The sequence below is a fragment of the Podarcis liolepis genome (assembly GCF_965112155.1).
Source record: "Podarcis liolepis genome assembly, chromosome: 1".
Classification (NCBI taxonomy): Eukaryota; Metazoa; Chordata; class Lepidosauria; order Squamata; family Lacertidae; genus Podarcis; species Podarcis liolepis.
In genome coordinates, this window is record NC_139554.1 from 82,897,825 (window position 1) to 82,914,479 (window position 16,655).

The 16,655-nt window shown below is 40.8% G+C and overlaps 3 protein-coding genes across 3 annotated transcripts; 2 read left to right on the forward strand and 1 right to left on the reverse strand.

Moving 5' to 3' along the window:
* The first annotated feature begins 454 nt into the window (after positions 1-454).
* Positions 455-1,513, forward strand: LOC310714722 (olfactory receptor 5AR1-like). The gene has a single exon (XM_083520306.1). The coding sequence runs from the start codon at positions 483-485 to the stop codon at positions 1,419-1,421; it is 939 nt and encodes a 312-aa protein (XP_083376432.1). The 5' UTR covers positions 455-482; the 3' UTR covers positions 1,422-1,513.
* Positions 1,514-6,310: 4,797 nt separating this feature from the next.
* Positions 6,311-7,261, forward strand: LOC310689331 (olfactory receptor 5AR1-like; the record flags this gene model as incomplete). The annotated part of the gene is made up of 1 exon (XM_083466901.1): positions 6,311-7,261. The coding sequence occupies one exon, from the start codon at positions 6,311-6,313 to the stop codon at positions 7,259-7,261; it is 951 nt and encodes a 316-aa protein (XP_083323027.1).
* Positions 7,262-15,101: 7,840 nt separating this feature from the next.
* Positions 15,102-16,046, reverse strand: LOC310689335 (olfactory receptor 8U3-like; the record flags this gene model as incomplete). Its single annotated transcript, XM_083466936.1, has 1 exon — positions 15,102-16,046. The coding sequence occupies one exon, from the start codon at positions 16,044-16,046 to the stop codon at positions 15,102-15,104; it is 945 nt and encodes a 314-aa protein (XP_083323062.1).
* Between the last annotated feature and the right edge of the window lie 609 nt (positions 16,047-16,655).

Genomic DNA, 16,655 nt, shown 5'->3' on the forward strand with positions numbered 1-16,655 from the left:
TGATACTGAGTTTAAATGAAGTCAACTGGGTGTAGCTTAAGTCCAAATAACTCATCATTGCTGGAGTTGTTAAAAGTGGCCTACAATTTCCTTTCCCCTTTCTCCCATTTTATTCTTCTTCTTGTTTTTATATATTGTTTATAGGAAATTCTATCCTGCTGTTCTAGTGCCTCTACACTGCTCAGTATTCTTAATTTTCTCACAATATAAAAATATATTTAGAGGGGGTCTTTTTTTAAAAAAGGAGAAAGAACAGTAACTGAAACAACACCTGTGTATTTTCAGTTAAAGGATCAAACTGGAGATTGCTCAGACAAGTTCCTCCTTTTCCCCCCTAAAAAAATGATATTTTCGAAGAGATTTTGAATGTCAAATAATCTTGGGTTTTTTTCATAGCAGCTTTTCAAAATCTGATTTGCTACCTATAACACTGAAATTTATTCTTTTCCTCCTTTCAAATAACAGTATGTTTGCAAGTGCACATGGATGGGGACAACTGCACTATAGTGAACGAGTTCATTCTTGTGGGACTCACAGATCGATCTGAACTGCAAATCATCCTCTTCATAGTCTTCTTGATGATCTACATTATCACAGTATTGGGGAATGCTGGGATCATTGTAATCGTGAGGACTTGCTCTCAGCTTCAGACACCAATGTATTTCTTCCTTAGCAACTTATCCTTCCTTGACCTGTGCTATTCCTCTGTCGTAACACCCAAGATGCTAGTGAGCTTCATATCACATAGAAAAACCATCTCCTACTCTAGCTGTTTCACTCAGTTGTATTTTTATATTGCTTTGGCAACAGCAGAATGTTACCTCTTGGCAGCCATGGCATATGATCGCTATGTGGCCATCTGTAACCCACTGATGTACACAGTCATCATGTCTGAAAGACTATGTGTTTTGTTGGTGTTTGCTTCTTTTGTGGTGGGCTTCCTAAATGCAACAGTACAGATAGGTTTTTCCTTAACAGTGTCCTTTGGTGATTCTAAGGTCATTAACCATTTCTTTTGTGATGGGCCACCATTGATGAAGTTGGCCTGCTCTGATACCACTCTCAACCAAATCCTAGTTTTTACTATTGTTGGATTCAATGAAGTTACCACCACGTCCATAGTTCTCATTTCTTATACCTGCATCTTCTCTACCATCCTCAGAATACGCTCCAATGACAGCAAGCACAAAGCTTTCTCCACCTGTACTTCTCATCTAACCGCCGTCAGTTTGTTCTATGGGACCCTCCTCTTTATGTACTTGAGACCCAGTTCCAGCTACTCTTTGGAGCAGGATAAAATAATCGCAGTGGTCTACACAGTGTTGATCCCGTTCGTGAATCCCCTGATTTATAGCCTCAGGAACAAAGATGTGAAGGATGCCTTGATTAAAGGAATGGAGAGACTCGGGATTTCAAGATAAATGTAGCAGTCGTATACTGGAAAGAATATGGCAAAGGGTTAGCTCTTTGATTTACTTGAAGGCTGGGGAGGGGAGAGAATTTTAAAATGAAAAAAAAATAGGAATAAAAACTAATGCTCATTATCTATATATACAGGATGATATTCAATGTTAGTTATACCCATTGTGCCAGGCTGGCACAATGAGACCGCTGAACTTTAGTAATGTACATTCATTGATTTTAATAGGTCTGAGCTCTGAATATGTTGGATATCATCCATACCTTATTATTTCAAATAAAGATTTTCACAAGCCTTCATAAAGTAACCAAAAGGAAGGAAAATAATATATTTGTACGTACAGTATCTACAAGAAATAAAAATGAGAACATAGTGGTAGTAGTAGCTGTAGTACTACGGGTAGATTTTTAGAAGGTTCTTAATGCTTAGAAGGGATAGATATGGAGATTGTGTTGATTGCTATTACCGTGCAAAACCAGACAAATAAACAAGTAGAAGGCACAAATATAGACGTGTTGGAATTTAGATTTTCAAATCACATTGGTTGCACATTGGCTTGAAATTGATTGTTCCGGTGATTTATTGATATGGACCATCTCTCAGTGAGCTTGTCTTCTGTCTTTTGCTTAGCCCTGTGTTTCGCTTGGCTTAGAAGTATGTAAAGCTTATTAACATATGCAACTACCATTTCAAAAGTAGCTTTGTCAATATAAGAAAGGGTTTCTTGAAAATGAGAAAGGTGATTCATGATTTGCATATTAATTATTTATGAATAAATAAAAATACAAATTCTGCTTGTTATTATCCAAAAATTATTATGCAACTTTACAATCTGCCCCCCCTGCCCCCGCAATCCAACTTGGTGCTGGTGCTTAGGTGGTTCAGAGATGATTTGGCGTTGGGGTGAACTGTGAGGTGGCCAAGCTTGCTAAACAAACCAGGTTATTTGGGATGATGAAAACAAAAAAAGGATAGCAAAGATCTTCAAAGATATATAACTGGCAAGTGTAATTCAATGTAAGAGATTCATATGGGGTAAAAAAATTCCTAATTTCATATATATGCTAACAGAGACTCAGCTGGTGGTGATTGATGATAAAGACTGTTAAATATCTATATTTCTGCGTATATTGCTCTGTTACTTAGAGTGAAGAAAAAATGTTGGATTGTGTAAGTGAGAGAGTGGTTTCTATAGGCACAATCCTATACTCAAGCAGTTCTTTCAAAAAGTTAAGGCATTACAAACATTTTAAATATCCCCACTATAGTGAATGGGGAAACTTGAAGCTTCGTTGTTCCAGAACAAGGTTCTGTTTTGGGTCTGAGCAAAGTAAGTAGCCTCTGAAGTGGTGCAGGCCAAAACACACCACTTTCTGAATCACTTTCTTTGCTATCCTTTTTTTGTTTTCATCATCCCAAATCTTGTGTTCAGTACACACCTCTAATATCTATGTTGTTGTTTAGTCGTTTAGTCGTGTCCAACTGTTTGTGACCCCATGGACCAGAGCACGCCAGGCACTCCTGTCTTCATAACTTTTATATGCCTGTTATCTTTGTCCATGGAGTTTACTTGGCAGGGATACTGGAGTGGCTTGCCAGTTCCTGCTCCAGGTGGATCACGTTTGGTCAAAACTCTCCACTATGACCTGTCTATCTTGGGTGGCCCTGCACGGCATAGCTCACAGCTTCTCTGAGTTGTTCAAGCCCCTTCGCCACGACAAGGCAGTGATCCATGAAGTACCGGTAATATCTATGGTCAGTACTAAAAGCTGTGACATGTGTTACAAAAGACACTTCCATTTTCTCCTTAAGGGGAATAAGCCTTTCTGGTATTACTCTGTTTATTTATAAGTATTTTTAGGAAGGTTGCAATAGCCTTTTCATAGTTAAGGTGGAATTTAATTATATCATATATGGTATAAAAAAGCAGTTTTTAAGTGGCTCCTTTTTTTCTTTTTCTTTTTTGAAGGGGCAACTTGTTAAAGGGGTTTAAGTTTTTTTTAATTAGTTTTCAAATAGAACCACAAGGACAGATAAACCAAATTAAATAATAACACCCAATCTAAGATCAAGACATCCATATTTTCCTAGAAGGTGCAGAGAGAGATAACTGTAAATCTGAAACTATATGGGATTACACACATGAGACAGGAACTTTACAGAGCTGATGGAGTCCACTTGTCAGACTTAGGGAATGACATTATACTCTCTGATGATGATCATGATGATGATGATAATAATAATAATAATAATAATTATTATTATTATTATTATTATTATTATTATTATTTCTTATTTATACCCTGCCCATCTGGCTGGGTTTCCCCAGCCACTCTAGGCGGCTCCCAACAGAATATTAAAAACACAATAAAACTTCAAAAATTAAAAACTTCCCTAAACAGGGTTGCCTTCAGATGTCATCTAAAAGTCAGATAGTTGTTTATTTCCTTGACATCTGATGGGAGGGTGTTCCACAGGGTGGGCATCATCACTACCGAGAAGGCCCTCTGCCTGGTTCTCTGTAACCTCATTTCTTGCAGTGAAGAAACCACCAGAAGGCCCTCGGAGCTGGACCTCAGTGTTCAGATTGAACGATGGGGGTGGAGACATTCCTTCTGACCTTCATAAGGGGTTAAGAGCAGTAATAGTTGAGCAGTGGGGGAAGAAGCACTAAGTTATCCTTTTCGTGTTGCAGGTGTGAACGGGAAAGGAGTAGATTGAAACGGATGATGAGTTCCTTGAGGCATGTTTGAGGTAAACTGTGATGCCAGAGTATTTCACGCTTTGTGATGTCATGCCGAAGGGTATGGCTCACTGTTGAGCTTAACCTGTGTCACCCATTTTGGGTTTTGCAGTCTTGATGGGCCATGAATCAGGAAGGAGTTCCTCCTCACCTTTAAGGGTGTGGTGTGACAGGTACATGTCCATCTGCAAACCCATTACACAGCTATCATGAGCAAAAGTGTATGCAGTTGGATGAGGAGGGAATTATGGCTGAGTGCAGTTCACATTCAATGGTACAGACTCTCCTCACTATACATCTCTCCTCCTGTGGGCGAAATGAAATTGACGATTATTTCTGTGGTGTCCACCCTTCATTGAAATTTGCAAAAAATTAAGTTTCACCACCTAAAATGGCATGCCCTACTGTGGCAAGAGGAGTTGGAAATTAAGGCCAGCTTGACTCCCTTCAGTGTAGGCTTACCCAGTTAACAGACAAGAGCCTGACAGAGTCTGAAGATGCTTCTGTACATATTGTCATTTATAAGATGAGTATGTTCTTCTATATTTAATAAAGTGGTCCTCATTCTACGCCATACTTGGTGTTTTGCCTCATTATTTCTGGTTTCCTAACATAAAAGCACACTTTCTTCTTTTGGGAGTAGGGAATTGTTTTGAACAGAAAATGATTCCCTAGCTCCAATATTGTTTTCTCTACCATCAAGGGAAAACAACTCAAGCCATTAACAACCAACTGATTTTGTGCTTAGGGGACTAAAGCTCTTGACATCAGGCAACCTAGTATAAATGTACCAACACTTTCAGACCCTTGTATCTTTCTGAAATGAGAAAATGGCATTATTTAGAGACATAAATTTAAGGTAAGTATTAACTAGCAGGATGAGAAAGTTGATTTTCGCTCTCTTGGAAAGGTTGACAAAAGGGTTGTGACTGAGTAGAAGACTAGGAAACAAAGATGTTTCCCAATGCCATTACAGCATTTGCTAAAGTTGCAGTTGCAATAATCAAACTTTAATTGGTCTAGCTGTCACCTAAAGCTTTCAGCCGTAATCTGGTGCCCACTGACCCCATTAAATTCAGTGAGATTTACTTTTGAGTATGCATGTACAGGATTGCTTTCTCAGTGAGGCATGGAGCTAAAGAGCTCACTCAATTAATTTAACCTGTTTGTTTTAACCTGTTTGTGGTGCATTACTGTGAAAAAATCAGTATGAAAGAATCAGTATGAATGACGACTTCTCCTAACAATTGGCCACATATTTCATTTGAAGAAAAAAAAACCCAGTTAGGTTACATTTGTTTCAATATAATCAAAAAAATGATGTCAAGATGGTTGTTATTATTATTATTATTATTATTATTATTATTATTATTATTATTAAAAAGTCAGTCAAATACTTGAAATTCAGACTGCTGATAACACAAATTGTTTACTCAGTTGACAGCTGTAATAATTGGAGAGCTTCTGGTTGCGCTGTGGCCTGCCAAACTACATCTAGTGGTAACCTAGGCTAAGCCAGGCCTTTTTCAGTTGCAGAATCTAGTCTCTGGGATTTCACCCCATGCCCCATGGTAGCAGCTCTGTTGAGTTTTTGGTGCCTCATGAAAATGCATTTATTAACCCAGATTTTGTTGGTTACTGGCACCAAACATTGAGAAAATATCTGGAAATTGCTGTCTCTAGTGCCTTCAATGCCCAGTAATTTTAATTTTCTTACAATAGTTAAGATTCTTGGGAGAGAAGTCCTGAAAGAGAAGAGGAGAGGAGGAAGAAGAAGGAAAAGGAGGGGAAGCATTACATGAGTCAACCGTAACATGACCTTCATGCTCTCATTTGAACTACAATAATGGAGATTGCTGGGGAAAGATCCACCTTTCCCCCAAAAACTGATAATATTTCTGCTTTAAAATTATAATTAAATCATATTTTTTTCATGAACAATAACCACATACCTTTTAAAATTCAAATCCCTGGGGAAACCCAGCCAGGTAGACAGGGTATAAATAATAACATTATTTTTTAAAAAAAATATTGTGAATGATGCGCACCGGGCACTGAAGTATTATTTCCACCCTCTCAAATAACAGAATATGTACACATAGATATACATATAGACAGACAGATATATCAAGTGCTTACAACTGCACATGGATGGAGACAATTGCACTATGGTGGATGAGTTCATTCTTGCGGGATTCACAAATCAATCCAAGCTGCAGATCACCCTCTTCATTGTCTTCTTGCTGATCTACATTATCACTGTGATGGGAAATATTGGGATCATTGTAATTGTGAGGACTTGCTCTCAGCTTCAGACGCCAATGTATTTCTTCCTTAGCAACTTATCCTTCCTGGACCTGTGCTATTCCTCTGTCGTAACACCCAAGATGCTAGTGAGTCTTTTATCTCATAGGAAAACAATCTCCTACTCTAGCTGTTTCACCCAGTTGTTTTTTTATATTATTGGTGCAACAACAGAATGTTACCTCTTGGCTGCCATGGCATACGATCGCTATGTGGCCATCTGTAACCCACTGCTCTATACCGTCATTATGTCTCGAAGGCTATGTATTTTGTTGGTCTTTGCTTCTTATGTAGCTGGGTTTATAAATGCATTAGTAAATACAGGATTTACCTTAACAGTGTCCTTTGGTGACTCTAATGTAATCAACCATTTCTTCTGTGATTGGCCACCATTGATTCAGTTGGCTTGCTCTGATACCAGTCTCAACCAAATCCTTGTTTTTGCTATTGCTGGATTTAACGAGGTTACCACCACAGTGGTAGTTCTCATCTCTTATGCCTGCATCTTCTCTACCATCCTCAGAATACGCTCCAATGACAGCAAGCGTAAAGCTTTCTCCACCTGTACTTCCCATCTGACCACTGTCAGTCTGTTCTATGGGACCCTCCTCTTTATGTACTTGAGACCCAGATCCAGCTATTCTATGGAACAGGATAAAATAATTGCTGCGGTCTACACAGTGTTGGTCCCTCTGGTGAATCCCCTGATCTATAGTCTCAGGAACAAGGATGTGAAAGAAGCTTTTATGAAAGGAATGGGGAGGCTGAGGATTACTTTAGCAATCATCTGCTAGGTAGAACCCAAAGAATAGGCAGGGGAGAATATTTTAAAAATGAAAGAACAATTGTGAGTCAAAAATAATCACACTCTGAACAAGCCCAATGAATTTAAGAGATTTAAATAATGTACATCCAGTGACTTCAATAGCTCTATTCTCTGAGTATGACAGCTAGAGATCATCCATATTTCATTATTTCAAAAAAAGTGAATCATACAAGCTTTCAGAATGTGAAGAAATGAACAAAAAAATGAACATTTGTAAATACAATATATACAGTAGAGAGAAATATAAGAACATAGCAACAGTAGCAGTACATATTTAGAAGGTTCTTAGTTATTAGAGTGGACATCGAGATTGTATTGTTACCAGACTAACCCAGACAAAGACACAGATATGAGGAACAAACATACACTCATGAGAATACAGTTATTCAAAACAAAGAAAAAATGGTTGCACATTGGCTTCAAATCTGTCATTCCAATAATTTATTAATAAAGACCAACTCTATGAACTTGTCATCTTTTGTCTTTCACTTAGCTCGATGTTTCATTTAGCCCTGGAGAATATGTGTGTTTTGTTGACATACAAAACTCCCTTTTCAAATGTAGTTTTTTCTGTGATGCTCATTTTAAAGAATAAATTTTGAATAAATAAATAAATAGTCATTAAATACAACAAATTATGGTTGCTGTTGTTCAAAAATATTATGAAACACTGTTGTTTTTTCACAATGGAAGGATGTGAGGGGGAACATACACACAGAACCCTTTTGAGTAAAAAAAAAAGTGACTAAGGAGGGGACCTGATCAAAGTCCATAACAGTGGAACTCGTGGTCAGCTAATATAGCTACATCTTGGCAAACAAAAAAATGTACTTTCTCACACACTTCATAGAATTCACTAACACAAATGTACTGGTGGCCACCAACAAGGACAGTTTTCAAAGGGGATTAGTTACATAAAAGAGGATCAGGCAAATTCATGGAAGATAAGTTGCTCAGTGGCTACTAGTTATTGTGGCTAGAAGTCACCTCCAGTATCAAAGGCCACATATTTCTGAAACCATGTTCCTGGGTTCCAGCTCAAAGGTATAGCCTATGTGCTTTCAGCAGGCTTCCCCTCTGCAGACATGCCCCCAACATGTGGATAGCAGAGGGTGGGGCCAGCAGAGGATTTGACTGTAGGAGTGGAGCTAGCATGCAAATTATTATTATTATTATTATTATTATTATTATTATTATTATTATTATTATTTCTTATTTATACCCCGCCCATCTGGGGGCTTCCAACAGAATATTAAAATACAATAGTCTATTAAACATTAAAAGCTTCCCTAAACAGGGCTGCCTTCAGTTGCGTGTCGAGGTCCCCAAGCCACCCCTCAAATAACTCACAACTCACACATAAATTTTTGTTTAAGGTTTTTGGCATAATTTTGGCCACAACTTTATTAAAATACATATCTGTGAGTGGTTGCTTAGGCATTGGTTAAGAGTATCGGTCCCCGCGCCGCCGCCCCCCCACCTGGGGACAGAACTGACATCCGAACTCCATCGATGCCAGTAAAGGAAAACAATATTGGGGAGCACTGGAGCTGAGTCACAGGCCCTCAGCGCTCACCCGCATGCTTCCCGGGGCTTGCCGGCCCCAGCCCCTCTCCAGGGATTTGGACAAAATCGTGGCAAGCCCCTGGATTCCTTTAATTGAATTCCCTTCCACAGCAGCATTGGAGGGGCAGGCACAGCCAATCCTTACCCCTCCTCCAACCAATTGATAACCAATGCCTAACCGCCAACCTTACAAGTTGTGATGATTTGCTACGCAGTAGGCAAAAACCAAATGGCCCAGACAATCAGCCAGATGGACAAAATTCCTACCAGGCCCCTGCCCCAATGGCAGAAGACCCCATGACAGGCATAGCAAGGTCAAGCAAACCCTCCAAACTCAGGGCGGGTGGGCGGGTGATCCGGCTCACACAGCAAAAGAGAATGACCACTCCCCGCTTAAAACGGGGGGCGCCCTTTGCGTGGACGCGTGCAGCCCTGGATCTGGAGCGGCCCCATCAGCATAGGCTTGGCTTTGCCTTCCCTCAGGTGGGATACCTGGAGGTCTCCGCCTACCTCAGTCAGTTGTCCAATCCCACCTGGGGGAAGCGTTGCCAAGGAGACCAGGCCAGGTAGGGGAGGGATTACCTGCCCACACAATAGAGGGAGGATCTTACCTGGGAATCCTCACTTGGCTCCAGAGCTTCTCCCACCCTACCCACCCTCAGTTAATGTCTTCTTTTGCAGGTTAATTTTTCTTCATAGGTTTTGCAGGTTAACTTTTCTTCACAGGTATGCGGGCGCTGCTACATTAAGGTCGCTGTTAAAGGGCCGGAAAGGAATTTCCCTGCATTGGCAAGTTTCGCTTTTCCTGTAGCAAAACGTCACAACTTTGGCGGTATCAGGCCTTGGGCGGAATCCTTTAGTCCATCTTCCTCTTTGCGGCGGCGATACCAGGGTTCCCTGTTAAAGGGGTTTCTGAAGGGAGGCTTTGACCATACACCAAAAGGTCGTCATTGCTCTCCCCTGCGGCGGCGTTATGGGGGCGGCTATCTCTGCTTGAATATATGTTCTCCAGAGCTGGCCCATCCCCCCCCCACACACTGGATAACCCTGAAGCTCCCTAGGTCCCCGGCTGGGGACTGGGGAGGGAGAACGCCCAATGCCTGAGCCAAGGTCTACCCACATTTGAAATTTAATAAAGTTGTGGCCAATTTAATCCCATAGCACATTGTCTTGAGTCGTTATTCCACATGACGGGGGGGGGGACCGCTCGGGATCTGGGGACTCCACTTGTCCACGCAAAGCACCAAGCTGCATGCTCGGAATTTAAACAGTTCGGTCCCTCCCACCAAATTTGCTACAAGTAAATTCCCCCAGCAACACAGCCATCCAATTAAATGCCAGGGTGATACCGTATTTTTCGTCCCTTAGGACGCTCCGTCCCATAGGACGCACCTAATTTGGGGGGGGGGGAATAAAGGAAATTTTTTCCCTTTATTTCCCCCCAAAAAACCAGGTTGGGGAACAGCGGGATGGCGGTGCTGTACCTCCCTGCTGTCCCCCGAGCTTGTGGGGCTGGCCGATGTTTGCCCAGCGCACGGGGCGCTCTGCTTCAGGGCATCCTGCGCGCCGGGCAGCAGGCTGCTATCCGCAGCGTGGGGGGCCCCGCGGGAACTCCCGCAGGGCTCCCCACGCTGCGGGTGTCTGCCCGGGGCGCGGGGCACTCTGCTTCAGGGTACCCTGCGCGTCGGGCGGTAGGCTGCTATCCGCAGCATGGGGAGCCCCACGGGAACTCCCGCAGGGCTCCCCAGGCTTGCTGATAGCTTCCTGAAGCCTGGAGAAAAAGAGGGGTCGCACCGACCCCTCTTGCTCTCCAAGCTTCAGCAAAAGCCTGTATTCGCCCCATAGGACGCACACAGATTTCCCCTTCATTTTTGGAGGGGAAAGGTGCGTCCTATAGGGCGAAAAATACGGTATTTTATCACCCTACCTGGCAACAGAGGGGTGACTCAGCGGACCCCACCGCAACACGTGCTCTCATTTAGGGAGAACACGCTATGTCTTCTAAAAATCTGGTAGTTGTTGTTCTCTTTGACATCTGGTGGAAGGGCATTCCACAGGGCTGGTGCCACTACCAAGAAGGCTCTCTGCCTGGTTCCCTGTAACTTCGCTTCTTGCAGGGAGGGAACTGCCAGAAGGCCCTTGGCGCTAGACCTCAGTGTCCGGGCAGAACAATGGGGGGTGGAGATGCTCCTTCAGGTATATTGGGCTGAGGCCATTTAGGGCTTTAAAGGTCAGCACCAACACTTTGAATTTTGCCTGGAAACGTACTGGGAGCCAATGTAGGTCTCTGCTTTCCTCTCCACATAGTGGAGAAAATAACCTTGGAGGGGAAAACACACAGCAATGTGCATAAAGATGTACTTTAATTTCTTTTAATTTTTATTATTTGTATACTAGGGTTGACATATTCCCAAAAGTGATAATCTGGACAGAGTTGTTGAGCACAAATCCTTCCAGACGCCATTTTTTCAGAGCAATTCCCAGACGAATGGCAGCCATATTGTCAGTGCAGGATTTACATATAAGCTAAAGAAGCCTCTCTTGCCCCCCCCAAAAAAAATATTAAAGGGAAATGTTATGAAAATGATATATCGATGGTATATAACACCAGTTAAATTAAGTAAGATGTATAAGGTGAGTAATAAATGTTGGAAATGCAAGGAGAAAGAAGGGACATTTTATCATATGTGGTGGGAATGTAAAAAAATGAAGTGCTTCTGGGAAATGATATATAATGAGATAAAGAAAGTACTGAAATATACATTTGTTAAAAAACCAGAAGCATTTCTATTAGGAATATTAGGTGGTGAAATAAAAAGGAACGACTAGAAAGTATTCCTGTATGCAGTAACAGCAGCCAGAACTCTTTTGGCCCAGAAATGGAAACAAGAAGAAATGCCTATGATTGAAGAATGGAGATTGAAATTAATGGATTACGCGGAACTGGACAGATTGACAGGGAGGATTCGCAACCGACGAGACCAAAGATTCACTGACGACTGGAGTAAATTTACAGAATATATTAAAAATATCTGTGATAATGATATAATGTTTGTAAGTTTTTAAGAACCTCTGTAAGAAGATTTGGTAGAAATATTGTTTAAACAACATGGTAACATAAGATATATAGTGCAATATAAATTAAGAAATGTGAAGATTTGTGATAATTACGGAAAATTATCAGACCTGTTGATGGAAGTCTAAAAGAAAAAAAAAAGGTATGTGATGAGTTTTTGATGTTTAATGATGTTATAAATTTGTCTTTATTGGAAAATTAATAAAAATCATATAAAAAATTAAAGGGAAAAAACTGGATGTACATTTCCAAAATATAAGATAAAAAACAAATAAAATAAAACCTACATACAGCAACAGTGTTTTGTGTTGTGTAGGCTCCTGCTAGCCTTCTCCCTAGAATATCACTGGTTTGATCATTTCTATATATAGGGTGCCTACATTCTGCATGGACTGGTTGCATGGCAACATGTGCAAATGGCTTTAGATACCTATTAGGTCCATAAATTACCGTATAGCCTATATTCAACACAAAAAAGTGACAATTTGTTGTTGACAAAGGACAGCTGGACATATAAAGGGCCCCATTACCGTCAGTAGCTCAGGGCCTCATCAAACCTAAATCCAGCCCTGCGTATTGTATACCACCTTTTACCAAAGGGCAGTTCACAACATGCAAAATACAAAATGAGAACACAAAATACATAATAAAACAAGAACAAACCAATAACCCCCATAAAAACCCCCAACCCCCCCCCCCACATTTAAAAGGCCAAACGCTGGGTTACAGAGGAACATTTTCACCTGGCACCTAAAGATATGTAGTGAAGGTGTCAGGCAAGCCTTGATGTGTGTATGAGAGGATGAAATGTTTTCTAAGGGTGGGTAACAAATGCATAAACTTTTAGTATGAACACACACTGCAACAGCAAGCTCATGGTAGGAAAGTGAGCAGGGCTGTGTGTGGAGCCAACCCCCTGGTGTCGGCCTTGCTATTGCTTTCCTACATGGAGCTAAGGTAATCCAAGAGGTTGAGGTGACATGGTGACTCACTCTCTTTTCTTTTCTTTTCTTTTCTTTTCTTTTCTTTTCTTTTCTTTTCTTTTCTTTTCTTTTCTTTTCTTTTCTTTTCTTTTCTTTTGTTGCTTTATTCTTGTAACTTTCTTGATTGCCCACTTTAAAGTAAAGCTGTAATTGGGCTTTTAGCTAATACCCAGTATGTCTTATTAAAAACTGCTTGTTGCATGTATAGGGAAATTACACAATCCATATGTAGAGAGAGAGAACATGATAACAATATTTATAGTTTGTGTAATGACAGCTAACAGCCCTCGGCGAGCTGGACTTCTGCCCTGTCAGAGACATGCCCGTGGTTTTGAATAAAAGCATTTATTTGACCAGCATTTTAATATGGCAAAAACTAATGTGCTCTGGTGTGTTTGGGTGGTAGTGGGGACTATTCCATGGATAATCATGGCTAGATCTACATCAAAAGGACCACATGGGTCAGGAAAATAAATGCTGCATAATCTGTCCCTGGGAGAATCAACCTAACAAGCTCATTTGAGAGGGAAATAAGATGTGTGTGTCTAACTAAATTCCTAGCTATAGCTGCTTATTTTCCTCTATAGATGTGTGTGTGTGTGTGTACTGTATTTATTTATTTATTTGTCTGCAGCAATTAAAACCACAGGTATGCAAGCAATGTCAAGGGAATACTGAATCTTTAGGGGTATGATTCTGCCTTTCTATTATTTAGAAACTCATTCAAGGAAAATAATACAAAATTAAAAATCATCAATTAATATCCATGAAACGTTCTCATGATTGGGTTGTATTCTGTGTTTGTCTAACTCAGGGTAAACCCATTAATAATTTCTTCAGCCGCTGGAGGCAGATTTTCTTTGGCCAAGCTGCATGAGATCTAGAGCCACACTTTCATTCTACCTACACCATTCTTGTATGATCATTGATTACAGTGTAGAAGTCACTTGAAAACGGGCTTCAAATATTGCATGTAGCAAGTGTCATAATCTGTAGAGCAGCTTGCACTGATAAATGTTACCTACTGAATAGAGTTTCCATGATACCTTTTACAACAGAAATGGGAACAACTTTCATGACATTTTTTTCTGCCCTCCAAAATTTTCCCCAATATTAATTGTGATTTTGAGATGAGAGATTTTGGAGAGACACCCAACCCACCCCCCACCTACCCCGGAAGAAGCTGCCCAGAAAAGGCATCTGCTTTTGTACAGTTCTGAGCAGTCTTCAGCCCAGACACATTCAGGCAATACAATAGACCTGCAACTTATGCATCATTTACAGTGGTGGCTTTGCATGTGCGGCAGGAAAATAAATGGAGAACAGGAGGGAAACAGTCAGAACAGGACATTTGAGATCTCACACCATCTTTCCAGGGTCCGGTAAGCAAGGTGAAGGGCTTACAAAGTCTTTTCACACTGGAAATACTTTTAAGACCTTAACCTGCTTACTGGGCTCTGAGGAGGACACTCAAGGCCTCTAGAAGGCTGTGGAAAGCGCCTGCGAGATCCTGGATGGCCCTGCAAGCCTCCCACAGCCCCAAAAGTTGGGATAATCATGCAGGGGTCTTCCTGACATCACAGTACTTTGCCTTTGTGTGCAAACTCCCAGAATGTAACCTTTGCCAAAGTTGCATAAAGTATTGTGCATGCCTTCATGGCCTTCTGCAGTTTTGGTGCTACTTCCCTTCCTAATCAAATAAGCCTTCTTCAGCCTCATAATATAAAGGTGGTCATCAAAATCTACCATATTTTTAAATGTGGAACAATGGTTCCCAAATAAATACTGTTCCCATTCTAAGTTTGATTCATATTTCTAGTTTTATTTTGCAATGTTCTAAAATGAATACATACATAGATATATCCAGCTGTCATTGGAAAATATGGTATAGATCTCAATATTGGTTGCATGCATGCATCTTTTAGACCCTCTTCTGGAAATGGATTACAAAGAACACTTGCAAAGAACACTTTTTATGGACATATGACCATAAGGAATAACTTTGTCCACGTTGCAACTGCAGCTGGTCACCAGAACAGCAAACAAGGAGTCCTAGAATTTAGCACTTTCCTAGTCTTGGGTCACTAGATGCTGTTCAACTACAACTCCCAGCATCCATGACCCTTGGCCATGCTAGCCACTGTTGTTCAACAACATTGGGGAGCTAAGGTGGGAGGGCTCCTCTACCCTAGATCCACATGCAACCTGAGGCGCATCAGCCTTTTGAAGGCACCTTTCACTTCCTTGTTCCTCAGGCTGTAAATCAGGGGATTCAACATGGGGATCACTATTGTGTAGAATACAGAAGCAATTCTGTCTCTTTCCAAAGAATGGCTAGCATTTGGCTGGCAATATATGAAGAGAATGGTAGCATGGAATATGGTGATGGCTGTGAAGTGAGAGGCACAAGTGGAGAAGGCTTTGTATTTCCCTTCATTGGTGCGAATCCTGGATACAGATATAATAATGAAAATGTAGGACATGAGAATGATCACTATGGTGCTAGTCTCCTCAAAGGTAGCAAAAATGAAAAGTAACATCTTATTGATGCTGTTGTCAGAGCAGGATATGGCTAACACTGGGGAAATGTCACAATAGAAGTGATGGATGACATTTGGCCCACAGAAAACTAGCCGAAAAGCAGAACAAGTGTGAACTAGGGCACAAACCATGCCACACATGTAAGAAACAGCTACCAGTTGGGTGCAGAGCTTTCTAGACATGGCCACTGTGTACAGCAAGGGATTACAAATGGCCACGTAGCGATCATATGCCATCACAGCCAAAAGGTAAGATTCAGCCACCACTAAATTAATAAAGAGGTACATCTGTACTGCACAAGCAGAGAAAGAAATTCCTCTGGCCTCAGAGATGAGGTCCACGAGCAATTTGGGTGTGATGGATGAAGAATAACAAATGTCAATAAAGGACAAGTGACTGAGGAAGAAGTACATGGGAGTGTGGAGTCGCACTTCGAGCCGGATTATGAGGATGATGCCAAAATTCCCCACCAAGGTGACAACATAGATTGTGAGAAACACCACAAAGAGGAGGATCTGCAGCTCTGGGTGGTCTGTGAATCCCAGGAGGATGAACTCTGATACCAAAGTGTAATTTCCTTTCTCCATTCCTTTGAGATCATGCTTTATCGCTAAGAATTGGGGAAGATGGTAGTGGATACAAGATTGTTGACTCAAAAATCAGCTTTGAACAAGATTATCTGTTGCCATATTATTTTGTCAATGAAGAGTAAAGGCTTCATGTTGACACCTCTGTGCATGGTCTGGGTAGAGTCTTGTGAGCTGGATAGAGAGATCTGGATGACTTAAATGATCCTGTAATTGGTTTGAAAGAGAACCAGATTAATCTAAAGGTTCATCACTATGAAATATTCTGTATTTATACTGGATATGTTTTTGTTGTTTTATCATTTCTTATTTGCTGTCCTGTGTTCCTGTGTGAGGAAGGATAGCATATAAATTTAATTAACAAAGAAATAAAATGCAAGAAGCATATTAAATTCAAAGTCCACTCACTACATTTTTTATTTATTTTTACTTCAAAGGATGCTTTTGTTTCTCATGTTTTTAGCATGTGATTAAAAATATCATTCTAGAAGAAAATTCAGCTGGAAAAAATACTGTGTGCAAAAATCTTTATGAAACAGGTCAATTTAATATCAGTATTAAAAACTATTAGAATGTTGACTATGGGAAAGGTGTATTTTTCACATATCT

What these genes read in the sequence shown, in the direction of transcription:
- LOC310714722 (XM_083520306.1), top strand. Translation starts at nt 483, where the DNA reads ATGGATGGGGACAACTGCACTATAGTGAACGAGTTCATTCTTGTGGGA.